At 40.3% G+C, this 27,898-nt stretch overlaps 1 protein-coding gene across 8 annotated transcripts in view; it reads left to right on the top strand.

The window, feature by feature from the left end:
* DUSP22 (dual specificity phosphatase 22) overlaps positions 1 to 27,898 on the top strand; it is a 72,393-nt gene that overhangs the window by 6,682 nt on the left and 37,813 nt on the right. For 7 of the 8 annotated variants that reach the window (XM_086706452.1, XM_086706451.1, XM_086706448.1 and 4 more), the window contains 2 exons: positions 7,104 to 7,137; positions 16,014 to 16,096. In XM_086706452.1, the coding sequence (XP_086562578.1) occupies positions 7,104 to 7,137; positions 16,014 to 16,096 (117 nt within the window). Of the gene's footprint in view, positions 1 to 7,103; positions 7,138 to 16,013; positions 16,097 to 27,898 lie in introns of those variants that run through there. The other variant, XM_086706455.1, reaches the window with a different exon arrangement.

Raw genomic sequence — 27,898 nt, 5'->3', positions numbered from 1 at the left:
TCTTTGCATATGTAGAATTTAAGAAACAAAACAGATGAACATGGAGGGGGGTGGGAAAGGAGGCAGACCAGCAAACGGACTCTTAACTCTAGTGAACAAACTGAGGATTGCTGGAAAGGAGGTGGGCAGGGGGATGGGTTAAACAGATGATGGATATTAAGGAGAGCACTTATTGTGATGAGCACCAGGAGTTGTATATAAGTGATGAATCACTAAATTCTACACCTGAAACTAATATTATGCTGTATGTTAACTGAAATTTAAATAAAAACTTGAAAAAATTAAATCATAAAAGTTTAAATGCATGTAAAAAAAGTGCATCTTAAATTATTTTTAGTAAATTGGCTGTTTGATTTTGGTAAATTTAAGCCTTCCTCTGCCAGCACTCTGCTCTGGCATCCCAAAGGGATGCCACTCTCCTCCAACACTGGCCCCTGTGCTTCTCCCTCCCAATATTTAAGGTGGGTTTTTTTTTTTTATATAGTTGATAACAGTTGAAAATTGGGCTGTTTCCCTTAAAACCTGGATGCTGGAATTGGGGGTCCCACTCTGCATCTTTGTGTGGTCACAAAGCTATGGGGGAGTTTGGGTAAAAAGCATGCATGGGGCTGTGGCTGAAGACATAGCAACCTGAGTTCGTGAAGGTCTCTCTTGAAGTGCCAGATTTAGGTTTCATGGTGATAGATACTTGGAACCCTGAGAAGGTTTTAATCTGAAGAGTTACATACTCAACTTTGCACCTTAGAGGGGAGTTTGAGGATTCCTTTTGAGGGACAAGTCCAGAGGTAGGGAGATCTTTAGGCGGCTGTTACAATAAGCTAGAGGAAGCTGAACAAATGTACTAAACAGAAGTTTCAAGAGGAGCAAATAAATTGGGGAGCTATTAAGGAGTAGAAGTAAGTGTTTAATGGGGTGCTAATAGAGTCCAGAGAAGGGAGGAGTCTCTTGTCAGAGTGATCTCTAACTGATTCTGGGAGTGCCAATGGTGCTGCTGTTTACAGGGTGGATAGGACTTTGCTAGTCTGTGACTTGCCTGAAGGTCTGTGCAGCTCATTTGCATTTGTGCATTTTGTCTGGGTTGAAAGGCCTACATCAGGGGCTGTGGTTGTAAGCAACACAAGCCAAATGTGGTTGCTTTGGGTATAATAGGTAGGATGGCCAGGAAGGCTGGAGAACCAAATTAAGGCTACCCTGCCAGAAGCAGATCCTAGAACTTGTCTGGGGAGAGCATTTCTGGGGCTACCCAAAGATACTGCTGCTGCTATTGTTAGGCTCCAGATGTGCTACCAGCCCTGCTGCCCCTAGTGTAGGAGAGAATGCTCTGGGTTATCTCTGGTTTCCAGTCTGGAGCAGATGTGGAGACCTCTTGCACTTAGGTCACATTTCCATGTCACAGCAGCAAAGACAAATGAAAGTAGATATCTGGGTATTTGCAGCTTCTGTAGTAAAAGCGAGGCTGTGCTTCCCACCACTCTAAAGTGGGTGGTGAGGGGGATTCCTCAAACATAAGAAAGGGCTTCCGTGGCTAAGAAACCAATAAAATAAAATAATTGTCCATTACAGTGTTTATATTTTTTTTAGTATAGCCAAGGGGGATGAGGGACCCCAAATAGTGGGGACTATTTCTCTGTTTAAAGAGAATATTGAGAACAAAGAAATGTGACATTGCAAGGCAGGACCAGTAAGGGGTAATAGGAAAATGGGGGTTACTTGACTTGGCTGCAATATTAGAGAGAAATAGGGAAAATCCTTCAGGGGTAAGTTGGAACCATCCTGTGGAAGCCAAGTTGAAATTTTCAGTTAAAATTCAGTTTTGGAATAGAAATACCACATGAGCCAAGAATTCTACTATTGGGTATTTACCCAAAGAAAATGAAGACACTAATTTGAAAAGATATATGCACTCCTATGTTTACTGAAGTATTAGTCACAGTAGCCAAGATATGGAAGCAACCCAAGAGTCATAATAGACAAGTGGATAAAGATGATGTGAGATGTATCTATCTATCTCATGGAATGTTACTCAGCCATAAAAAGGGACAAGATCTTGCCATTTGCAACAGCATGGATGGACTTAGAGGGTATTTTGCCAGTTAAAATAAGTCAGAGAAAGACAAATACCATACGATTTCACTTATATGTGGAATCTAAAAAGCAAAACAAGTGAATAAGCAAACCAAAAGCAGAATCACACCTATAAATACAGAGAAAACACTGGTGGATGTCAGAGGGGAGGTGGTGGGGGGGATGGGCAAAATGGGTGAAGGGGGGTGGGGAGTACAGGTTTCCAGTTATGGAATGTGTAAGTCATGGGGATGAAAGGTACAGCATAGGCAGTATAGTCAAGGGTATTGTAATGGTGTCATATGGTGACAGATGTTAGTTACACTTGTGAGTGTAGTATAATGTATAGAATTGCCAAATCACTATTTTATACACATGAAACTAATGTTACAGTGTGTATCAACTATAATCAAATAAACATATTTTAAAAAATAAAAATAAAATTCAGTTTTGGCTTTCTTTTTCTAGAAAATAAAGGGTTTGCTATGAAACATCTAGAAAATGACCCAGTGAGAATATGACATTTAAAAATTAATTTGATGGGACAGAGAAGTTAGTTCAATGGATACTACTCTAGCCCATATATGAACTGAGGCTCTGATCTGGGGTGGTGGCTTTGGGCCAAGGAGCCAGGACTGTTCTGGGAATTTGTAACTCACTGGGGAAGAGAGAGGCATTAAGGAAGAGAGAGGGAGGTACTGTGGTGGGAGTAGCCTCCAGGTTTTCACTCTGGGTGACTGGGAGAAAGTGACATCATCAGGAGACTTGAATTGATAATGTGGGTGGGAAGATAATGTTTGGTTTTAGATAGCCTTGCAGGGAGTGGAAGCCAGACTGGTGTTGGCTTCTAAAGGATGGATTTAGGAATCATAAAACTGGGGCACTTGGGTGGCCCAGTCAGTTAAGAATCTGACTCTTAAAAAAAAAAAAAAAAAAAAAAAAAAAAAGAATCTGACTCTTGATTTCGGCTCAGAGCGTGATCTTGCAGTTTGTGGGTTCGAGCTCCACATTGGGCTCTGTGCTGACAGTGCAGAGCCAGCTTGGGATTCTTTCTCTGCCTCTCTCTCTGCCCTCTCCTGATTGTGCTCTCTCTCTCTCAAAATAAATAAACTTAAAAAAAGGCAATCATAAAACCATGGCTCTTAGAGCAAGGAAGAGAGGTGATCTCAAGTTCTTGCTTTATTTTATTTAAAAAATAATATGAAACGTATTTATTTTAGAAGAGAAAGTAGTAGAAGTACAAAAAAGAAAAGAAAAACTGGGCCATAATCTTTTCCCCAAATAACCCCTCTTGACTTAAAAGAGTAGGGGCACCTGGGTGGCTCAGTCAGTTAAGTGTCCAACTCTTGATTTTGGCTCAGGTCGTGATCTCATGGTTCATGGGATGGAACCCCATGTTTGGGTTGTGCTGTTAGCACAGAGCCTGCTTGGGATTCTCTGCCTCTCTCTCTGCTCCTCCTCTGCACATGCTCATGTGCGCTCTCTCTCTCTCTCACTCTCTCAAAATAAATACACTTAAAAAGAAAAGTAAATTGAAGTAATGCTCGCATGAAGTTAGACCATCCAAACCATATAGAAAAGTGCAAACAGCAATACAAAGTGGCCCTACCTGGACCCTCCCCACAGTCCCCAGTGTTCCCTTTACAGAGGTAAACATGATAATGAATACATTGACTACATATACAACTTTACCTTTCCTGTATTTTTATCATGACATTTCCAAGATATGTTAAATAAAAATATATGAAAAGATATTGCTAATGGCTACACACATCTTAATCATTTTAGTGGTACTTAATCTAGAGCCCTGAAAGCTTTCCATGGCTGTCTGTGTCTGCTGCATGCAGCCTGGTCCACAATCTGGACCACAGCCTCCTGTTCTTCCTTCTGTGTCTCTGCCTCCCTCATGTTCTCTCCTGGTGGATATTGGCCTTCTTTCTCTCTACTGGCAGTTTCCGTTGCTCCCCTGCCTGTCCTTCCCTCTCTCGTGGCCCACTACCCTTGAACTGCAGGTCTCCTAAGTGTTGCTGCCTCCTGGAAATCTTTGGCGATCCCAGAGTGGTCAAGTCACCTCCTCTTTCCCTAGGCAAGGAGTTCCACAAGGGAAGTAGGCCTTTGGCAGTGCCATATCTCTCTCCATCACCCCTATATCCTGAGTGCTAAGCATGCTGCCCACGTGTGACCAGAAATCAGTAAACCATTCATCTGCTGTTATATGTTCTGTGATTTTTGGCAAATACACATGCTTATATTATAGTTCATTATAATTGTCCATTTTATGAATCTGGAGCCATTTGTGGTCAATGTTATAAAAGAAAAATTATTCTGACACTTATTAAAAGTGGTAAAGAAGACCTTATTTGATGCTATTGAAATAGGGGGAGGTACTATTGCAAGTGACAGAACTCAACTCCCAATACAACAGGAAAAAGTGGGGATTTCTAGCCAACAGGCAAGTTGAGGGAAGGATGGAAAATTACTGAAAAGAACTTGATTAGGTATAAAAGGTATGAAATGAGCTTGACTGGATATAAAGAGTGGGAGGATTCTTACTAAACAGGCTTAGCAGGATTCTTTGCCAAAACTGGCAGGCCACAGATGAGGCCTAGTCAAGAGGAAGGCTCAAAGGAGCCTAACTGAAGTTTGGTCAAGGAGGAAGTCATTGGTACTATCAGCCAAGAGAGCCATGTGACGATTATACCCTTTAGTATCTAATGTTACCTCCTAATAAAGATAGGAGAGACCCTGTACATATGAAAAAGCTCTATGCAGCCAAGAGCTGCCAGAGACTATCAGTTTGATCTATCTCTAAGATGAACTTGTATTGTTCTTATATTTTAAAATAGGAATAATGCAGTATTTTCTCCACCCTTCCTCCCAGGAGAATCCCAAAGACTGATTATGTTTCAAGAAAGACCTGTCAAATGTTTTAGCTCCTTGGCAATGGATGCTGGTGTTTTCCCCTGAGATACTGTTTCACATGTTCCTGGTTACAGATCTAACCTGGCTTGCCTCAGTGCTGTGACTTCAGTCATGAATATAACTGACCTCTCAGTCCCTAAGGGAACTCTCCAAACTCAGTGAGCCATGGTGATCACACATCCCCATGCCCTGATCACGTCTGGGTCTTGCCTGTTGTCCTGGAGTACTATTGATCCTTGAACAACACAAGTTTGAAATACAAGGGTCAACTTGTACAAGGATTTTTTTTTTTTACAGTACTGTAAATGTATTTCCTCTTCCTTATTATTTTCTCAACATTTTCTTTCCTTTAGCTTACTTTATTGTAAGAATACAGTTTAATATACATATAACATGCAAAATATGCATTTATAGGCTATTGGTCAGGCTCCCAGTCAAAAGTAGGCTAAATTAGTAGTTAAGTTTTGGATAAGTCAAAAGTTATTCATGGATTTTCAACTTTGTGGATGGGGTTGATGCCCAATATCTTCATTGTTCAAGGGTCAGCTATAGTAATAAATTATTTTTTCCTTCTCACAAGTATCCCTATTTGGTCGCTATGTTCTGTGGCCCCTCAGCTTGGCAACCTCTGTACCCCAGCACAGAAGCTAACCCTAGACCTGTATTGCTGTGTTCCAGCAGGCTGCCTTGACAGTGACACAGTACCTTCTGCCTGCAGTGACTTGCACAGATGCTATCAATTTTTAGCAAGGTAGCTGGTTGTCAGGAAGATGCTCAAAGAAATCCATGCATGTGAAGAATATTACTACATGCTGCTTTCAGCTTTCTTGGTGGGAGTGGATAAAAATAGGGAGTGTGAAGCAAATGGAGCTGAGGGGTGGTGGAGCGAATGGAGCTAGGGTGTGGGGTGGTAGTACTGACAGGAGGGTGTCACCAGGGCACCAAGGGTCTGCAGTGGCCAGTATTCTGTATGCATTTGAAAATCATGTCAGCTTCCAAAAGCAGTGTCTGTATTTGGATTTCAAACTCTTCATACAAAGTAATGCCAGATAAGAATTAGCTTTGTATTTTGCAAAGTGGGGAGTTGCGTGTGAAAAACCCTGCCCTGGTTCTTATCTCAGATTTACTGAATCATTCTATATGGCAGCTGGGGCTGGGGCTTGTTCATAAATCTGAATTTTTAACACCTTCTGGTGATTCTGATGGATTGTCTTGTTTGAGAACCACTGCCTTAGGAGAAGTAGACATTTTGGAGCAAACGTATGCTTTTATTAACCTGTGCATTTATTTCTAAATGCACAGTTGATTCATTCATTTAGTAGTTCTTTATTGAATAGTAATCATGAACCAAGCCCTGGGCCAGAAGCTAGATATACAGCAGTGAGTGAGAGTATGTGTTTGCTGTCCAAAGAGCTTTCTAGCCAGCAGAGGAGACAGACCTTCATCTAGCAATACCCTGTGACATCATCACTATAAGGGGAATACCAAGGACTGTGGGTGCTGAAACTGGGGCTTACCCCAGACTCTGGACTCAGGAAAGGCCTCCCCAGGGTGTGAGTCAGAGCTGAGACCTGAGGGATGAGGAGAGTAGGAGTATAGCTTCCAGACTTGGAAAGAGCATGCACCAAGATCTCAGCAAAGGGAGGTTTTCTGGAGCTATGAGATAAGTGGGGGGGTATTTACGGTGTTATGAGAAAAGGAGGAGTAGAGGGGGAAGGGTAGGGAGGAGTGGTAGACAGCTTGGATTTGCGCCCCTTTGGTTTGGGGCTGTACTCTCAGAATGCTAAGGAGCATTGCAGGGCTTAAGTGAGGGAGAACATGCGGCTCTCTGTGAGGATCTGTGGGGGGATCCTGGTCTTTAAAGTCCCATGAGCTGATGGGTACCAACATGCAGCTATTCACAAGCTATTTGAGCGGGCTTTCTAGTGGCTGTGGGCAGGGTCAGAGCCCTGGAAACAAGGATGCCCAGTCATCTATGCTGTCCATATAGGAAGGTGCCGGGAAGTGGGCATGGGAGGCAACAGGCCTGGGCTGTGCTCCCACTGCTGTGGTGAGGGCCCAGCCTCTGTGTGCTTCAAGTCTGTAACACTCACATTTGATCTGTGTCTCTCTCTTAGATCCTGCCTGGCCTATACATTGGCAACTTCAAAGGTGAGTTATCTTTTATTATTGTGGTAACATACACATAATATAAAATGTGCCGTTTATACCATTTTTAAGTATAGACTTCAGGTGACATTAAGTACATTCATATTGCTCTGCAACCATCCATTTCCAGAACTCTTTTCATCTTCCCAAACTGAAACTCTGTGCCCATTAGGCACTATTTCCCCCACCCTCAGCCCCGTAGAAACCACCATTCTACTTTTTGTCTCTTTGAATTGTACTGCTTTAGTGTTTGCAGTGTTTGTCCTTTTGTGTCTGGTTTATTTCACTGATCATAATGTTGATTCATATGGTAATATGTGTCAGAATTTATTTCCTCTTTAAGGCTACATATACATATAGCCTTAAAATATACATATATATGTATACATATGTATATATATTTTTTATGTATACATATATGTGTACATATGTATACATGTATACATATATGTATATATATGTGTATGTGTATGTATATATGTGTGTGTGTATATATATATATATTACCTTTCATCTATTGATGGACATTTTGGGCTGCTTCCACCAAAGGTGAGTTTATTTCTTAAAAGATCAGCTTGAAGCTTCTCAAGCATGATTGAGTGAAGGTGTCGACTCAGTTTATACAAAATCTGATCTGTACATAGCCACCACCTTTGTCCAGGCCCCTTGCTGGGACCTCATACTTGTGCTCAACCCCTTAACCAATGGCTGACAGAGTGGTATGGGGCCACATAGGTTCCAACTTACCTTTGATCTTCATTTTAATTCTGCATGCTTGCTGGAACATTATTATCAAAAGAAGATGGCTAAAAGGCACATTTAGCAGCCATGTAACTTATCTATAATCTTTTATCACTTTTGTTTTCTGGTTATTGTTAATACATTTTCAGAAACCTGGGAAAAATAAGTGGTAATTTTATCTCTGGTAGATTATCCTATTCTTGTGTTGACTTTTCTTCTTACATATTTCTCTGCATCTTGTTCTATGTGTATTGATTCACTGTTAGCTACTGACTTTTTTTATGTGTAGCTCATCTGTCTCAAAATGCTCTTCAGCAGTAGAAGGGTGAACAGGCTTTTGTTAGTTTCCAGGGAGGGGCCTAGTTCTCTTCCATGTGATGTTCTGAGTGTGTTTAAGTGAAGACACTGGTTCCTTACCACTGGAGATATGTATACTTAATAGAATGGAGTAGACCTAGGAAACTTGCAAAAACAAGCCTGCCTGTTGGAGAGAGCTTAACCTCCTCAGAGGGCTCTGCATTTCCTCCCTCCTGGAGCAAACCAGAATACATTCCTGTCTGTTTTGAAGTTGTTGCTTAAATTTGAGTTCAAGTTCAAAATGACTGTAAAAACAATCTTTTTTTCCCCCAATATATTTTAAATTACTTTAATGTCATAGGAAATTAACCATTAAGATAATTACTGAAAATATGCATAAAGGAACACCTATCTTTCATAGCCATATGATGACTATATCCACAAATCACTTAACTGTGAGATCCCATTACTGTATATCTATTTCCCTGTGAATCTGTATCAGGTTTTCTCCCCCGAAACAATTCTGCACTAGTAAAAAAAAATGCTATAGCATGCTATATTTACTCACCAAAACCATCAAAAAAGACTTAGCTCTGTAAAGTAAATCTTGCTAAAGTGGTACATGAGAAACCAATAAAACACACATAGGGACAGCCCAGAAAATTTTAGGTTCTGTACCCACTGATTAATAAAAATGCCTCAGGAGAAACCACATTGAATGAGAAAATGCATAATGCTGCTCTTTTTTAATTCTCTGCATAATGTTTATTTCCTTCTCTTCTCCTGCCAACCACCCTTTTGGCTCCTAGTGCTGTTAATTGACCTCAAAGAGAATTGAGCATAGGGAGCTGACAGCTGCTAATTGCTACTAGAACATTTTAAAAATAGTACTGGAGTTCCTAAATTAGTAAGCTTTGTAGTTCTGAAAAAGCAGCAAGTACTTTGTGGTAGGTAGGCGGTAGTACTGGAATACATTAAGAAGCAACTATCTTTTGGGGTTACTTAGGGAGTTATTAACTACTTTCATAAAGAGAGGGGAATGTCTTTGTGTTTGAGAACAGAGTTTAGGATAAATTCTTAGAAGTAGAATTGCTATGTGAAAGTGTTTACAAATTACAAATTGTAATGAATACCAACCCAATTAAGTATGTCTGCCAACAGTTTATGATACTTTTATCCTTATTCATAGTAGGTTACTTTCTTCTAGAAGGTCATGGGCGCATAATTACAGGGAACATTTAAAACTCTTTGTACTATGGGGTGCCTGGGTGGCTCAGTCGTTTGAGCATAAGACTTCGGCTCAGGTCATGATCTCATGGTCCCTGAGTTTGGGCCCCACCTTGGGCTCTGCACTGACAGCTTGGAGCCTGGACCCTGCTTCAGATTCTGTGTCTCCCTCTCTCTCTGCCCCTCCCCCATTCATGCTCACACTCTCTCTCTCTCTCTCTCTCTCTCTCTCTTAAAAATAAATAAACATTAAAAAAAATGTAAGCTCTTTGTACTAAAATCTATACCTATTTTCTAAGTATTCAGTGTCACGGGAATCCCTCACAGTTCCTGGATTCTTGCTGTGGGTTTTACCCATTAGAGATGTCTACACCAGCCCATACCTCTCCTGTTCAGATGGTTGATATTTTTTCATTGTCTTCATTTATTCTGACATTAGTATGTGGCCGTTTTTTATTCACTCATTAATTCACCAAACATTTATTTAACACTTACCAAGTGTAAGGCTTATCTAAAACAAAGGAATAATGATACAGTGAATGGACAAGAGGCTGGAAGGAAGTGTTGCTCTCCATACAGTTGCCTGTGAATTAATTCATTAATTTCATACACATTTTGCAAGTACCTAATGTGTGTGGCACTGTGCTGGGAGTCTGACGTGAATGTACATTTTGGTCCTCAGTGGTTCAAAGTCAAGAGGAGCAGGTACAGAACAGGGGAGTAGGTCCTACCATGGAGAGAAGCTGTGAGGCAGTCTGCCTTGGAATCTGGTTACCCCCCACCGCACACGAGCCAGATGTTACCCTAAGACACATTACACAGCCTAGACACCAAGGGGGCTGTGATAAGGATGAACTAGACAGTGCAGCTGATACACTCCATTCAGTGTCTGGCACATAACTGGTCAGCAAGTGTCAGGCTGTTCTTGCCCTCTCTATCTGTGGAATAGGAACCATACACTTATTTCAGGATGTTGTGGAAAGGAGATAGAGCTTATAAAGCACCGATGCCATGGTAGGTGCACAGTAGGCATTGATCATTGTTAGCTAGTAAGGGTGGAAGACCAAGGTGAAAGGATCATGTCTGCTCCTGGAGAGTGAATCCAGCTGTCATAGGTGCTTTAGCATGATGTCTCATTTGTCATTTTCTTCTCTTTTTAAACTACAAATAACACATGCCTACTGTAACACAACAACCAATACAAAAATGTATAAAGAAAAATTAATGGACTTTTTTTTTTTTTTTGCCTTTCTGAGAGATCTTCATTGTTTTACAGCATGGATTGGCACTGCTACTCAGGCCTTGGTTCTAATGGCTGTGGTCTCTTCAATCCAATCATTGAATGGTCTCCTGTCCTGGCTCCTTCCTCCCCTCCTTCACTCCCCCATCTCTTTTGCCTCTCTTCCTTTCCTTACCTTTCCTTCCTTCCTTCCTTCCTTCCTTCCTTCCTTCCTTCCAGTGTGATCCTTTACATGTCACCCAGAAACTTCCTCCTTTTTCTTTTTTAACTTTGCAATGAATCACAAATGGTTTTCCAACACCTGGTGATTTTTCTACCTAGAGAAAAACCCACAAACCAACCCAGCTTCTGGAGTCTGGTCTTTGATGAGGTTCTCTCAGTTGAGGTGTCTTTGCTGAAAGCTGGCTCTGCCTAGAAGCTAAGAGGGAAGGCAGGAGTGGAAGCTTGACGAGGAGCTCCAGGACAAGAGGCTAGGGTTATCTGCTGCTTTACAATTTGGCAGATCCCAAAGTGGATGTGAACTGACAGAGGACATGTCCTTGTTTGAAGGTGTCCACAAACTTCTAGAAATGTGGGAAATAAGCTCACACCTTATGTGTGTGCTGGTTATGTACATAGAGACATACTTGAGGTCTCAGAGCCTTTGTTCTGCGTCTGCCAGTGAGAGTGGCCATGGTTCCCAGTGGTAGTTCCCCAGTTGTTCAGATAAGGCTGACCTGGTGAACACTGATCTTTGGTAATCTGCTGTTAACTGAGCCTAAGAGAATCAGATGGTGAGTGATGAGCATCAGGTGGTAGAGCAAGAGCTAGAATTCAGATGTCTTCGAAATAAGCATGTATTTGGAAACATTCAGTGGTAATGGAGATTGAAGCCCATACTGCAGCCTTGAAACTTAATCTGGTCCTAATGATAATAATAATGATGGCAATGATGACATTTACTACATGTCAGCCAAACACTATTCTAAGCATATCATTTAGTATTTCCAGCAGCCCTTTGAGGTGGTACTCTAACCATTTTCCCACTTTAAAGGTGACAAAAGTGAGGCATAGAAAAACTTGCCCAAGGTCAACACCAATAAATGTTAGAGCCCACATTTAGTAAAGAAGGGAATAGGTAGGAACTGCCCCATTTTGGCCCTCAGCCCAGGTTGGAAATGTATCCACTTAAAAGTTGAACTCACTAACAGCTAATTTATAACTCTAGAAGTTATTGTGACATACAATAATTTGTAACTCTAGAATTCATTAAATTTCACAGTGGGAAGTAGAACTACAAAACAGATCAGAATCACTTACCCACCACTGAGCAGATTCTCCACTTGGAAGGCAAAAGTTGTTTGGGAAATGACTCAGAACATGGCTTGGGGATCAGGGTCAGAGCAGAGGGAATTGGGCCCTTTTAAAACAGAGACCTTCGCTCTCCTCTTCGCTCACTCATCCTGCATGGCCATGCTTTTGAGTCCACAAATCAGTGTAGCAGGTACTCTGAGTATTGGAAAGGCATTATCAAAGAAGTTCTTTCCTGCCAAATGTCTGTTTCTCTAGAGTGCTTGTGATAATGGTGTTATTTTCTAGTGCTTCTTCCAATATATTTTTGTTAATTTTTAAATAAAATCAAAGACAATTAGAGACAATTCTGCTTGACTTTGATGGACTAGCTTATTTTCCATGGTCACTCTGGCATTTTTCACATCTTAGGACTGGTTACCCCTGTTCATCTTCTGTATCAGTATAAGATCTAGAGCGCTAATTCCCCTTCCTTAAGGAAGCATGTGGCTGCCACTTTACCTTTTGAAGACAGCATCTTTCAGGAATCCACATGTTCCCTTAGCAAGGTCTTACCAGTGATAGATGGGATCTTCTGCTGAGGGAATGTGTAACAGCAAAGGAGAAAGATCAGGTAGGTGTTTCTATTTCAGTGCTCCCACTATGTAAAAATGACATTTGCTTCTTCTGAAGTCCACATGAAGCCTCAGGGGGGTAAACAGAAGCAGGTAGCAAGAGTGGGCAAGAGTCCAGGGGTCAGGGGAGATGTTGAGAGAGAGAGAGGAAAAGAACATAGTTAGCTGTTTTACCAGTGAAGGATTGACTGTTTTACTTATTAATGTAATTTATGTTGAATTTTGTGAGTAGTGTTTTTTTTTAAGTTTTCTTTTCCTGATTATAAAAGTAATGTAGGCTCATCAGTCAAAATAAAATAAAAACTTTAAAAATCCAAATGTGATAGAAATATGTTAAATAGAGTGAAAACTTCCCCAAACTCTACATCCCAGGGTAACCATGGTCAGTGTATATTCTTCTAGATTTTTTTCCATGGGAATTCTAACTTGTAATCATCCAGTTGGCATTATTAATGCTATTGCATTAATAATGTTACATTTGTGATTGCAAGTGGCTGTGAGTTGTTTTTTGGCTTAGAAATGGCATTAAAATGGCATGCTACAGTGGGGAAGGGACATCATTGGCACCAAGTCATAGCTCACTCCCTGGAGGCCCTGCAAAGCTCCATATGTACAGGGCACACAGTCTTCTGGGGTTCTTATTCAGATGCATGTTCTGATCATGTAGTTAGGTAGTGGGCCTGGGAGTCTGCATTTCCAGCAGGTTCCCAGGTGATGCCATGCTGCTGCTTGACAGACTCTGGTTTGAGCAGCAAAGGACTAAGTTCCACTCTTTTGATTTTGTGCCCAAGGAGAGCTGGTGTGAAACTTCATATGCATGTGAGTGGGCTGATAACCCCATGGTCATGTCTTACAGCTGCATTCACAGCTTGTTACTACAGTGCCTATGGTTGTAAGTAGTCATCCAGAACCATCAATAATTTGTAGTCCTAAAGAGTAAGAGTTCTGATGTCATCATCCAAAAGTATTGGTTAGGCACTTTATGTACTCTCAAATAGTTAGAGCATGTGCTTATGGAATAAGGTAATCCCAGAGTGGTGTATCAGTACAGACGGCACTATAATAAAACAGAAAGCACAAAACAAAAGGAACATTATTGTCTAAGAGTTGCTTCTCCTTTCTTTAGAGCCCAACAATCTGTTGTCTCATATGTGGTATCAAGTGGTTCTCTGTATTCAAAACAGCATACTTTTATTACCAAACCACATTTTTTGTTTATTTTAATTTGTGTTATAAAAGTATATTTATGAGGTAATGAAAATGTTTTAAAGTTAGATTGCAGAGGCCCCTGGGTGGCTTAGTTGGTTAAGTGTCCGACTCTTGATTTTGGCTCGGGTCATGACCTCACAGCTTATGAGTTTGAGCCCTGCATCAGGCTCTGTGTCGTCAGTGAGGAGCCTGCTTGGGATTCTCTCTCTCCCTCTCCCTCTTTGCCCCTCCCCTGCTCTTATTCACTTTCTCTCAAAACAAAGAAATAAACTTTAAAAAAATGTCTAAAAAAAGTTAGATTGCAGTGATGGTTCAAAAACTCTGAATATACTAAAAACCATTGAATCATATACTTTAAAAGGGTGAATTTGTAGCATGTAAATTATCTCAAGGAAAGCTATTTTTTAAAAAAGGAACAAGTATATTTAAACAAATATTTAAAATTCAAATTCTGGGCAGAATCAGAATCCAGAAGATCCTGCCCTAGAGTGTCAGGAGGCTGCTTTGAAGCACTCCACCAGCTGCTCTGTATTGTCCCACCCTGTATTGTCCCACCTTGTCTGGGCTCTTCTGTGAGCACCCAAAGCTCTAGCTTGATCTTGCTTTACCACTGGCTAAAACATACATACTGGTGGTGATTGGAAAAATTGCATGTTGGTGAGAATGTGGAAGCTGACTGCCAGTGAGATCCTAAATGATTCTAGTTCCTATTTAATCCAAACTCACTGATGCCAAAACTTGCGATAGTTGGGGGCAAAGTGGGGGATGGTGTTTGGAATTGAATCCCCCTATGTTTGGTGTAGATGGCTGCTGTGTAAATCTGAATTTGAAACTGGAGATGGTTGATTGATGAAGAAAACCTTAAAACCAGCATTTTAGTATTACTTTTAAAGATTTCTTTTCTGACTTTATAAAGTGGTGCATGTTTATGAAAGTACAAAATGTTTATGAAAGTGTTTCAGTCTCTACATAATCATCAAGGCTTATGAAAACTGCAGATTCCTCAGCCTTGCCATAGACCTTGAACTAAATTGGAGCCCCGAACAAGCCCCCCAGATAGTTCATAGACTTGTTAAGTTTTCAGAACCAGTTATGTTGAGTATACCAAAAAAACCCCAAAAAACAAAAAAAATATAAAAAAATATTAAGACACAGTAATTCCATATTTTCAAGATTATCAGTATTAGAGCTAATTCCTTGTAGCAATTTTTCCATATATGTGTTTGTCTTTATCATGCTTTTATAAATTGAGCTCATATTCTACTTATTGTTTGGTACCTGCATTTACACTCTGCTTAACATTATATCCAAAGCATTTTCCCATATCATTAATATTTTCCAGAAACATGAAAAACATTTGGCTTTCAGTCTTTTTTAACTTTCTATCATTTTACCCTGTGTCATTTAAAAAAGCTTGTCCCAGGTCAGGACATGGGCATAGGGGGAGCTGTTTCTTGGTGGACCCGTTTTGTAGGTTAGCAGAAGGGTTCCAACTTGAGGATATTCATTCAGTCTTTCTTCTACAGCATTAGATAGGAGCATTAGAAGAGAATGTAATTTGGTGTTTCCCTAGTTTCATACGCAAATAATTTAATAACCAACTGGTAACTTATGGACAATTCTGTTTGAGATTTCCAGAAAATGTTCCATTTTTACTTTGACCCTGAAGTGAATTGTAGGTGTAAAACACAGTCTTATCTGCATTTAAACCCATCCCTGCCTTTAACATCAGGGTAAAGTCATCCCTAGCAGATTCCTATATGTTACATAGTGAGTGGCTCTTTTGTATTTGATTGTAACTTAGATTATTAATTATTAAGAGGTAATTTTTTAATATTAATACATATTAAACAACTTTATAGTTAATATTTCATATAAGACCAACCTGAGGGTCTATAATTTAACAAATGGCAACTATGAAATGACCTCATAGTTTCACTTCCCTTAAACAGCAACAATCATGATTACATGATTCTAAATATAAATATAAATCTACATAAATCTAAATATATTTCAAGTTTTAGGTGACCACTTTGTATCAAAAAAATCTGCCAATCCCAAATAAGTTTAGTTATCTGCAAAATACATTAAAGCAATTCCTAAATTTTCCTAGATATAGATTATTCTAGATTGGGTATGGCCAATTATGAAGTTTCAAGAAAGAAATATGCAGGTCATATTGTATTTTTTCCTGGCTAAACTTTAGGATTAATTCATTTGCAGAGAAGAATAAAATGCTCATGTTCTTTCTTCTATGACAGATGCCAGAGATGCAGAGCAATTGAGCAAGAACAAGGTGACACATATTCTGTCTGTCCACGATAGTGCCAGGCCTATGTTGGAGGTAAGGGAGAGCTACGTGCATTTATCTTTATTTGTGTTTCCTGGGAGTGCATAGGACATTAGTGAAGGCAACTACCTTCTCTCTGACTCCATGTGCCCCTATTCATGTTGTGTACCTGTGGGCATATTAATTTTGTTTCCAGGCCATATTTGTGTCTATGCCCTGTCTGTGGCATGGCAGAAGAATGTATTCTTTTTCTGATTATACTCCTGCTACATTGCTAGCTTGGCTTTCTTCGCTAAATACCAAAGAATAAGTTGATGCCGCATTTACCTCTAGATGTTAAAGACATTTAAAACTCATTTGCATTCTTTAAAAAAAAATTTTTTTTAAATGTTTATTTATTTTTGAGAGAGAGAGCATGTGTGCGCAAGCAAGCGGGGGAGGGGCAGAGAGAGAGAGAGACATAGAATCTGAAGCAGGCTCCAGACTCTGAGCTGTCAGCACATAGCCTGAAGTGGGGCTCAAACTCACGAACCGTGAGATCATGACCTGAGCTGAAGTCAGACGCTCAACCGACTGAGCCACCCAGGAGCCCCTGTTTGCTTTGTTTTCAATATTATCCTTAGCTTTAGAATCCAAAAAAATTCAGCCTGCTCATTTCCTGATTTTTTTTTTTTTTTTTTTCCCATTTGAGCTCAATTATCTACCATTTACATTTAAGGACAAAAGACAATGGAAGATAAATTGTCACTGGAGATTTTCCAGGGCTCCTGGTACAGGGACTATCAGTGTAGAAGCTCTTGTTATGGCTTAGGTTTTCGAGTAAACAGGGTGTGTCTGCCTGTACACTAATTCCAAAAGCACCTTCACATCTTCAATTTTACCCTAATGGATGGTTTGAGCTGTTGGCCAGGAGTAAAATCTACTTCTATTTTTTAGCCTTGACAGAGCCCAAGTTACCTTTTTTTTTTTTTTAGAAAATAATACATGTGTGGTTGTGACCCATAGGTGTTCTTCTATTTTAGGATGGGGTATTGGAAGGGGAGGGGTTACTTGTTCTGGAAGAAATAATCCTAGTTCAAGCTGTTTTCATTTAAATTCACATTATGCAAGAGCAGGTAACATACCTTTTATTTTAAATTTATTTTCCTTATCAATTAGAGCTGCCAGATTTCAGTTAGTGTAAAGACATGAGAACATGGTATAATAAGTAATTCTATTAAATGTTATAGTACCAGAGAACCATTGATGGTGAACAAACCTCTGTTCACTTCTCCAGATCTGTGAGTTCATACTTCCTTCTGTTGTTTCAGCTCTGGTTTTTTGTTAAGGTGCTATAATTTGTGTTGCAGCATGATTTTATTGAAAACAAAACAACAGCACATCATTTTTTGGAGATTAACAGTTCCTTTGAAAATAGCTACTCTGTTTCTTCATCTGTCAACAATAGTTTTATATTTAAAATATAGCCAAGCTATGGTCAAGATAATAAGTTAAACACAAACTGGTCATGATTGACTTCCTCTTAAATCACAAGATGAGGCTTGAGGTTTCCTTTATTTTAATAAATTACATAGATGTTCTTTCCACTCTCATCCTCCGGGCCTGCCTCACTACTTTATACTCCATATAATGGAACACATTGCCATGCGTGAACACGGCCCTTAAATCTGTTCACATTGTAACTTCTGTCCAGAACCAAGACCCGCACGTTAGAAATAAAAAAGCTCTGGACCTTTTTTGTCCAATCTCCCCCACATTACATGTGGGAAACAAAGGGCTAGAAAGTAAAACAGGTTGGATTATAACCCAATATAAAGAGACACTCTTTATGTAAAAACCTCAGAGCTGTGGGAAAACTGTGTTTCCCCATCAGTATTCTTTTTCATTCCCTTACCTCAGTCTATAAGGACTGGCTTGGGAAAAAAAAAAAAAAAAAAAAGAAATTCTGTGCCTTTTCTTTAGAGGTGGCTTGTATTTAGCGACATCCTATTGTAGTCTTTGAATGCTGTTATTTACCTCATAAGTACTTTCCTGTGATTTAATATTCATTAAGAGTTAGACCATCATTTTATAGCATAATATACTTTAATGTTTCTCCTCTTATTTTGTTCAGTTTTAACTTCACAGGTAATTAATAAATACATTCCTATAAAAAAATTAAAACAGTAATCTCTCAGTACAAGTGGGAAGACTCAGTCACCAAAAGTTATTTCAACTCATGTGCTCACATTAAGTTACTGGGATACAGGAGATTCACTAGGGTCCCAGAAGTTGCAGAACTTTGTTTAGCTCTCTGCCTGGTGCATAAAGGGACTCTTGTGTCTTAAATTGTAAATTCAGTTCCAGAAGCCATGATCTTACCCAGCCTGAGATGAATCAGGGAAATTGTTTGGAGTTGGTAAATTGAGGGATGGATTTTATTCTTCAGCAGCTCTGTGTTATGCTAGCCTTGATCATTGGAGAGAAGTAGAGCAGGGATGAAAGTGAGAGGGCAGGTTGTGTGCAGAGCCAAGCAACTGCAATAAGTTGAACCCCAAACTGGTAAGAAGCCCTAATATAAGGTGAAGGGATAAGGCATAGGAGACGAGACAGCTGGGACCTCCTTCGTGATCTGAAATCTTCAAAGCCATGCATGTTTATTGAATGGCCCCTAACTTACTCTGGGCAACACTAGTCTGGAGCTGGTCTGGGAGTGGCAAGGTTGTTATTATTGAAAATCGGAAGGGTTTCAGTGCTACTAATTCCATGCAGGAGTTTCCAAGCCCTGCTGCCATGTAGCCACTACACTGTAAATACTTCTTTCGTTCATTTCCAACAAATATTTGAATGGGTTTAAAAGCATTTGGTGCTTAGCATCAAGTATCAAAGGCTTTTATAATCTTTACGTATGCTCTTATTGTAATGGAAGCTAAGTGAAAGAGGGTAGTCATATTGTGCAATATGGTTTCTAGTACAGAGCTCATAGGTCAAGGGCTTTGTGAAGATTCTAAAAGGGTAGATTGTTGAGCAATAGCCCTGGGATGTGATACTTTGCAAAAAATAAAGAAGTTTAGGGAATTTAGCACACTATTGGCTCCTCTGGAAGATCCACATATTTATTAAAAGCTCTCAAGTTCTGCATTGAAGATACACACTTACCAATCTTTCTAAACAGGGAACCAGTTTGTGTGTGTGTGTGTGTGTGTGTGTGTGTGTGTGTGTGTGTGCGCGTGCGCGCGCACCTGCTTATGTAACACACTATCTAATAACATCCCATGGCACTATTTTCTGCTGTATAGAGTCATGGACATTTAGATTGAGGAGGACTCAGGAAAGGGGTCTGCTGGCCATTAGAGTCCAGGGTGAGCTTTCTGGGTGAGCACTTGTTCAGAGGGATGCTTACACAGCTAGTAAGCTAAGGTGACTGTGATCAGGGAAAGGGTGCTAAACCCGATCTTATTACCAAATGGGGCTGCCTTAATATAGATTGTTGTGAGAACCTAATATTGGTAGGATGGAAGATTGCATAGTTTTAGTGCTTGTTACATCTTCCGTGGTCATAATGATTTGTAACCTGTTGTAACACCTGACCAGTGACCATTCTGGTGCATCTGCCATGAAAAGCCTCATGAATATGCTAAAGACATCTTTAGTTATGCATTTATTGATTTTACTTTAGGAAGGACTTTTAAGGAACTTGTGATTTGGTTGATTTCAGTTAAATTAGATGTGATTCTCTATTATTTAGGTACTTTTTAGAAGGGTTTCCCAATATAATGTTAGGGTGTTGTACTCTTTCTAACAATCCAAAGGCAGAAAAGAAATGAAAGAATAAAAGGTGCTGTTCTCAGGGTGGAGGGGCTGGGCCTCACCTCACCTCTGGTCATCTAGTAAAACCAGGTGGTCTTTGCTGCTTCTTCGGTGGATGAGACAAGGTTTATTTATCTTTTGAACCATGAGGCAAGGTGGTCAGCCAAGATAAAGAGGTCCAAAGCCCCAATTTCTTTTTCTCCAGAAGAGTATCTGAGGAGTAGATTTTTCTGGGATGATGATTCTAAGAAACAGTAGAAACTTGGGGGCCTATATATTCACTTGAGTCAGCCCTAAATTAACATCTACAATTCTGAAGAGCTCTGACTCCATTTATATGCCTACTTTTTCTGTGTTTGACATAGGAATCCCAGATGAACAGAGTCCCAGAGATCACTTACTTTGATTCTACATTGTGTAGACAAAGAAGCTAAAGTTCGGAGACATGAAGGGACTTGCCCACAATCCCATAGTTGGTCTGTGTAGCTTAATAGGAACCTGGATCTTCTTTCCCAAGCCAGAGATTTCCCCAGAGTGCCTTACTGCCTTGGTCCTCTCCTTGCAGGACTGATGCTTCTGAATCTGCAAGCAATATTAGTAGATATTGCCACATATGCTTTGGAAAGGGTTATACCATTTGTGCCTTTACTGGCAATGTATGGAAGTTCCTGTTTTCCAATACTGCCACCAGCACAGAGTTCTATTCTTCATTACTCTTAATTGGCAATTTTTTTTTGTTTTATTTGCTGTGAATGCTGTCCTCACACTGTTGAGTTTCTTTTCCAAACCGTTCTTGCCTTTGAAGGCAGGGAGTGATTGATTGATTGACTGATTGATTCAACTCCTGCTACATGCCAGGCCCTGGGACAGATGGTGGAGATAACAGAAGGAATTTATCCCAGTATTTTCCCCAATGAAGCCCTTAGAGTGTAAACAAGATATATATTATGGGTATTTTATAAATACCAGTAATAATTAAGTCCAGTGGAGGAAAAGCTCTGGCTCAGGGTAGGCCCTTAGTACTAGGAATCAAGTAGGAACAGAGGCCAGTGAAGATCAGAGAACAAGGTTTTTCCTCTGCCACATGAATCTGGAGACATTTGCAGTTGACCAGGCATTTGACTGGGTTTTTGGAGATGATAAGAATTTGAAAAATCTGGTCTGTTGCATTGCAGCCAGGAGGAAGCTGGTAGTCCCAAGACATGACTTTTGGTAGAGCTCTGATTCCATGACAGTCGTACCAATCTCTTTCAATCCTCCAAAAAGACTGAGAGCCCAGCAAGGTGGATGGCAGTGTTCTGGTTCCTTCATAGCATAATCAGACCTGGTGACTTGCTCACATCACCTGTTAGCAAGTGGCAGGGCCAGGGGGAAAATCATTGCCACATTCATTAATTTCAAACAGAAGTTAAGTCCAGACCTGTAATTTAAATATTGAAGGCGGAAAAACCCCTTTGTCTATTTCTATGTGTAGGACTTGGTTGGGGAGTTGATTGCTTTTTCTGGAGTGTTTCCTTATCAGTGAGCTGTGTCTTCAGTGTCTACTGATTGCTCTAGATTTGAGGGGTAGTGAAAACTCCTGTCACAAAGATGGTGTTTTTTTCATATCAGGAACCCCATATTGTTTGTAGGTGCTAAGGAAGTAATATTGAGCAATGAAAGATTTCTCCCTTCCCCTGAAAAAAGAAACAGAACTCTATCTTTCTAATGTAAAAATTTCAGAGGTTGTTTCATTTTTCATTCTGTGTACTTAACCAGAGCACCTGCAGGAAACAAAACTATTTTTTGCTATTAACAAAAATGCTTTAAAAAGTATTCTCATTCCTTTGCTGAACTAATCCTCCAAATAATTTTAATTTTTAAATGATTTATATTTTAGGATTAACTAGAAAAAAAACAGTGGTTTATATACATATAGTCAAACCAGGGTATTTTATGTATACCAGGTAGGTTTTTTGAGCTTGAGTTCAGCATGGATATGTATTCTTTCCATTTTAAGTTTTGGCTTTTATACTTTGAACCACTTAAGGGTTTTTTTGTTTTTTTTTTTTAATAAGATGTTTTCATGAAAGACATTTATTCTTGGTGGTTCTGTTTTATATTTCCTTTAACACTAAAGACATTTTTTGAGGTGCCCATGCTCACAATTTCATTTTGTTAGTTTTGTTTATAGTTGGCCACATCTTCTGGTTCTGATACTTATTGTTATCTATATGTCTGTACTGCTGTCTTCATTACCCACTTACTTTGAGGAAACTCTCACCAAGGTGAGATATTCAGTCTACTTGGACGGTGGTGTTGGCAGACTGAGGGGCTCCTTGATGTACCTTGGTTGTCTGCTACATGTCTCTCTGGTGACCCTCCTCATTTCACTACCTCAAAAGTTAAGTTGGTTTCCCAAGTGTAAATCAAACCAGAAACAAGGTGTTAAGTGGCATTTAAAGTTTAAGAAACTTCTATATGCTCTTCTTTCTTCTACGCTATTGCCTGCTCAAGCCCTACCCTTCCTCACAGCTTGGCCCCAGCTCTCCTTCTGAGAAGGACACTCCCAGTTTCCTCCAACCTCAGGACTTCTTCCCTTTTTTCTGTAATATTTGTAGTTTATACTCTGAGCTGGGTTGTGAATTGTATACACTCTGTGACAGCCTCTGTAGTCTATCAAATGGCTATTTAATCTCTGTTTGATATCTAACTCTTTACTGTGTCCAGGCTCCTCAGCTGGCTTCAGGCCTACTGCAGACAAGTACTACACTGAGATTTCTTTGGTGTCTCCAGTACTCAACCTGGGTCTGGTACACAGGAGTCCCTATGCAGACACTTACTGATGAACTGAGAGCCACATGCATTTTCAACTCCATTCCAAAGTGGGAAATCAGGTCTTTGATCATTTGTAGTTCATTGAGAGGTGTGAAAGAAGAGCTGTGCCAAGAATGATTTATTAACCATGAGTTATAAGTGAAGCCAGAGGATCTGTTTAATGCAGTGTAGCCTCATTTATGTGGTTTGTTTGTTGTGTTCCTCACTTGTCAGTAAGTGATAGCAAAAGTAGATGTACTGTTTTATGGAGTTCTTATGGACTCTAGTTCAGAATTATCTTTTGCTAAGTTATTATAACCAAGAATTCCCTGTGATACTCCTATGATGTTCTGATTGATCTCTTAAGGATCCTTTAGCCACCTTTGGTTTGCATTAGAAGCTTTGTCCTACAAGGAGGAAAGTACATTTTAAGACACAGACAGTGAGTGATCAATTAGAAGGTTTGCCATACCCAAGGCAGTATGCTTGAAGTACAGGCAGAGTTGGTTGAGGCATTGTCTCAGACTTCAAGGACTTAATCGCCAGATCATGAAAAGCTGAGAGAACATTCAAGCATAGGGGCTTGTGTTCTGGCTCATGAGGAAGATCCTCGTTGCCCGTGGTCTTCCTTTGGCAGCCACATAAGCACACTTGCAGGGTGTCACCCCCAGCTCTGCCTTTCTACCTGGTATCCATGTTGGTCCTCAGTTTTCAGGACCCAAGGGCCCACCCTGCCCATGACCTTCAAGTCACAGGAGCTATAGGACACATTTCCCCTAGGAGGATAGGTAATTAATGAAAGCCACATGTTTTACCTTGTACTCACAGAGGTATGGGCAACGATGTTCACTGCAGCTCTGTTTGTAATGGCAAAAAATTGGAGCCAACCCACACATTCAGCAGAAGGATAGTAATCAATTATGATACAACCATGTTAAGAAATACTCTGCAGCAATTCAAAAAGAGAAAGGTTTATAGGTATACACAGAAAAAAGTTAATTGTTAAGCAAAATAAGCAAGTTGTAAAATAATATCTACAATATAATCCCATTTATATAAAATTAAATATCAATTATATATTTCTGTGTGTACATTTATATGCATGTAAATGTACAGGTAAGGGTTTGGAAGGACCGTGCCAGATTCTTCAGAATGGTAAGTGGGGTAGGATGGGAAAAGAGGGTAGGAAGGATGAATTTCACTTTTGTGTCTAGTTTTATTTTTTTCACAGTGGGAGTCTCTTCATAGTTTCTTTTTGAATGAAGAAAGGTAGGGAAGGGAGGCAGGCAGGTGGGTGGCCATACCCCTGGTCTCTGTAGTAGTGACAAGTGGATATTGAGGCTTGGCCAGAATGGGTTCTGTGGTAAAAGTGTTCCCTATGGATTCATGTGTGCATGTTGGACATCAGACACATTACATCCTTGTTGTCCATGATCAGGGGATATAAACCATTCATTTCAGTTATCTTAATCTTGAAAGGGAGAAGGTAGCCCGAGACAAACCTTTCAACTGTCTAGATTTTATTTTTGGTATCAATTAACTTCTATTTGATTGTTTCAGTTAAATGAATTTATGTCCTTTCTTAAGATTCACAAATCCCCTAGTGCAGCTTGAAGCATTGGGTGAGATTTCCTATGTAGATTGGCCAGTGTATCCAATGTGGATGATTTTAGTTAGTTTATTGGCCTTGCAGAACCTTCACACTATCAAATTGCTAATGAGGTCCTGGGCCTTTGAAAACAAATCATTGTTTGACCATGGTTTTCAGATTGACAGTTGTTTCCAGTGAACCCCCATTGTTTTCACCTCTCTAGGAAAGTCTTTGATGCCACCCAAGTATCAGTGGCACCTACCATACCAAAGGCTTGCAGCAGCTTTCATGTGTTGAGGTAAATTTGTTTGAAGCCAACCCCAGACTTAAATAGAAATGACTCAAATAGAAATGATTATGGTAGGTATCGAAAACTGTCTAGTAATCGCTCTTTCTTGAATCAAGCTGTATCTGAGTTCCGTGTGTGTGGGCAGTCAAGTGCGTAAGAAAGTTCCATCTGGCTGCTGACCCCTCTGTGACAAGCTCACTTGCAAATGGAGTTATAAAACCAGAATTCCAGCATGAATGGACTAAAAGGGGCTTGAAATCTTTATTTCTTCTAGAGAGGAAATGGTGCTTTTTTGTCCTTAAGTGAAACAGATCTATGTTAACCTTTCTTTTCTCTGGCTTTCTAGAGCACCCTGCATTTCAGATGTAAACCTTCTCTTTAGTACTCATATATATTGTCCAGCCTCTCCACATAACTGAAGACTTTTACAAAGCACTCTTCCTAAACTTTTCTCTAAATCAAGTCCCAGTTTTTTTGGTATTTCTTGCTGAGTGCCCTTTTTTGTCCTTCCTGTCCTGACTCCCCTGTGTGTTCAAGTACTGAGCACACTGTGTGTTGAGTGTTTCTGAAGTGGGCTTGCCTTGTTTGCATCCCTCCTTTTCTTCAATGGGGAATATATCCCACTGATCTGTCAATATCTCCAAACCACGGTCTCAGGAGAAGTATGTAACTTGTGGTCTCCCCTGTGTGCTTCAGCTGGAGTGATAGTATGCATTGATACAACTACATAAATTGCCTATAAATGCTGAAGCACATGGTAGAAATTCTGTCTATTTATGCAAAATATTCAGACTCATGGGATGGGAAGTTTGGGGAAGACTTTGTAAAGAGGGGTGTTGAGGCAACCTTGTAGAACCAGTATGGTTTGGTTCAGTGGGGAGGTATGTCTCGACTAGGAGCAGCCCTTCGCAGCCCTTCCGGACTGGTCAGGAAGGGGGAAATAAGCCCTGGAGCCATAAGAGATGTGTGGAGATTGGCTGATTATAGAGTGGAGAGGGTGGTCAACATGGTGGGGTAAGGGTGGGGCCATACTCAGTTCTCCTTTTGGCTAAATTAGGAGTTATTCCCTCAGATTCAGCAGATGTTTACTTACCTTGTAACAAGGATTGGGGATAAAATACAAAGAAGTAAGATGGGGCCCAGCATTAAGAAGAGACAGGCACAGAAATCCTTGTAACAGTGCAAAGTTGTGAATGCATAACAGAGGTGAGGGACTCTGGGGAACTTGAGAAAATGGCTAACCCAGCCAGGTCAGCCATGATTTGCCAAGGAGTTGACAATTTGGTGTGGTCTCAAGAGATAACAAAAGTTTTTTAGGTACTGATGGTGAACACAGACAGGGTGGGGGAATGAGATTTCTCTAGGCATGCAGAGGCACCAGATGTGCAAAGGCAAGTCATGTTCTGTGACTTGTGAAAGGCTCATCAGGGCAGAGTGGCCAGGCTGCAGAGGCAGGCTCAGAGCAGATTGGAAAGTTTTTATTTGTCAAGTTGAGGAGTCTGAGCTTTATCTGTGAAGCAGAGACTCAGCAAAGATTTATGAACCAAGTCAGGTGACACATTCAGGTTCCTTTTCCAGGGTATTGACTAGGGAATGGGATGAGTGAGGGTGATGGATATCAAGGAAACTTTAGGAAGCTCTTACAGTAATCCTGGTCAGAAATGGTGATGGTTTGAACTGGGATGCTGAGAGTGGATTTTTCTGTAGAAGTGGAAGAGTCATTTCCACAACGTGACACAGCAAGGTTAAAAATCAAAGGATGAGCAAAGATTTTTCAGTGTAAATGAACCAAAAGAAATGTGGCATAGCAATATTTTTATCAGACAAAATAGAATTGAAAGCAAAAGAATAAAATTGGATTAAGGAGGAACTATATAAATGAAAAAAAGGAACAATCTGTCAAGAAATTTTAACAGCCATGAACTTGTAGGTACTTCATAAAATGGCTTCAAAATACAGAAAGCCATTTCTAAGAATTGTTTATAAATAGATATGGGGAGTGAAGCAAGGGAGAAGCTAGGGATGTCTGAGGGCACAGCATGATGGGCTAAAAGACAGATGTACCACCAATGGATGGGTGTGAGCATTCGGGGAGGCAGAGCTGGAATTGAAGAAGCAGCAAGATAAGTTCTGGGTGAAATGCTCATGTGATATTCCCAAATGACTAGAAATATATGTCCAGGGCTCAGGAGAGAGATCTAGGCTGGAGATGAAGGTTTAGCATCATCATTGTAGACTTGTAGCTAAGCCATTGAGATGGAATAAAACCATGCAAGAAAATGCTTCAACAGGATGAATAGGAGGCTAGAGAATGAACAGAATCCTGGGAGCATGGAAGCGTCTGACTTTTATGTGGTGTTAATAACATTGAGAGCATATAAACACATGCTCCCATCAGTCACGTGTCAGGTGAGGTAGATGAATCTTGATTATTATTCCTAAATTCACACCCCTTGATGGGTGCTAGTTAGTCTCAACTTTTTTGAGTACAGTCCTTGAGGTACTCTTTAGGGGCACCCCAGAGCACAGAGGGGTTAGAGAGAAAAGAGCTCTGGTGCAGATATAATGCAGTTCTGCAGTTCTTTGGCCATCAACCCTTAACAAGAAATTCTTGTGCATGGTTGTGCTAGATGTTAGCACTAGAAGGCAGAACAAGTGACATAGGAGCAAACTCTGGAAAGCTTTTAATAGGGCCCAATTTTACTAAGGAGTTTAAAAGGGAAGAGCAGCTTAATTTGGAAGATACAACCAAAGTAAGTATCCTCATAAGGAAATATGTTTTTGGTTCCAGGTTAGGACAGCACAGCATGTAGCTGGCAGACCTTCAGGAAATCTGAGCATCGTAGTGGTAATGGCAGAGGATGTCTAGCCCAAGAGAATTGGACAAATTGCAGGCTCCTTGGGTGAGGGGCCTTTGAGTCTGTAGTCAGAAATTGGAATGAGAAGTTAAAGGTTATATTGGTTGGTTGGTTGGTTGGTTGATTAAGACCCAAAGCAGGGTATAATGGCTCTGTAGGCACTATTGTTTTCAGCCATAAGATAAAAAATATTTAAATGTAGTCTGGTTTACTGAAGACTGGTTTAAGCAAATTTGCCATTTTTAGGTGCTCCTAGTAATTCATTGCTGGTAGGCACTGCAGGTGGACCTTGTGCCTGCCACAGCTGCAAGGGAAGTGATCCAAACTGACTTTAAAAGCCCAAGAGTAAACCAATGGCACCTAGCTAAGAGTCATCATCTCAGTTCAGGCTAAGTGGACAGGTCATGCCCATACTACTCCTTGAAATGTTTCCCCCTCTCTGTGGTCTGACTCCTGAGATGTTTTACAGACCTTTATGTGTATGCTGGGGCAGAGAATTGTGTCAAACCCTGGGTTTGAATTGAGAAATTATT

The sequence above is a fragment of the Puma concolor genome, chromosome B2 (genome assembly GCF_028749965.1).
Source record: "Puma concolor isolate L17-30 chromosome B2, mPumCon1.1.hap2, whole genome shotgun sequence".
Classification (NCBI taxonomy): Eukaryota; Metazoa; Chordata; class Mammalia; order Carnivora; family Felidae; genus Puma; species Puma concolor.
Note: the sequence above shows the minus strand (reverse complement) of the source record. Positions and strands in the feature narration are given on the sequence as shown.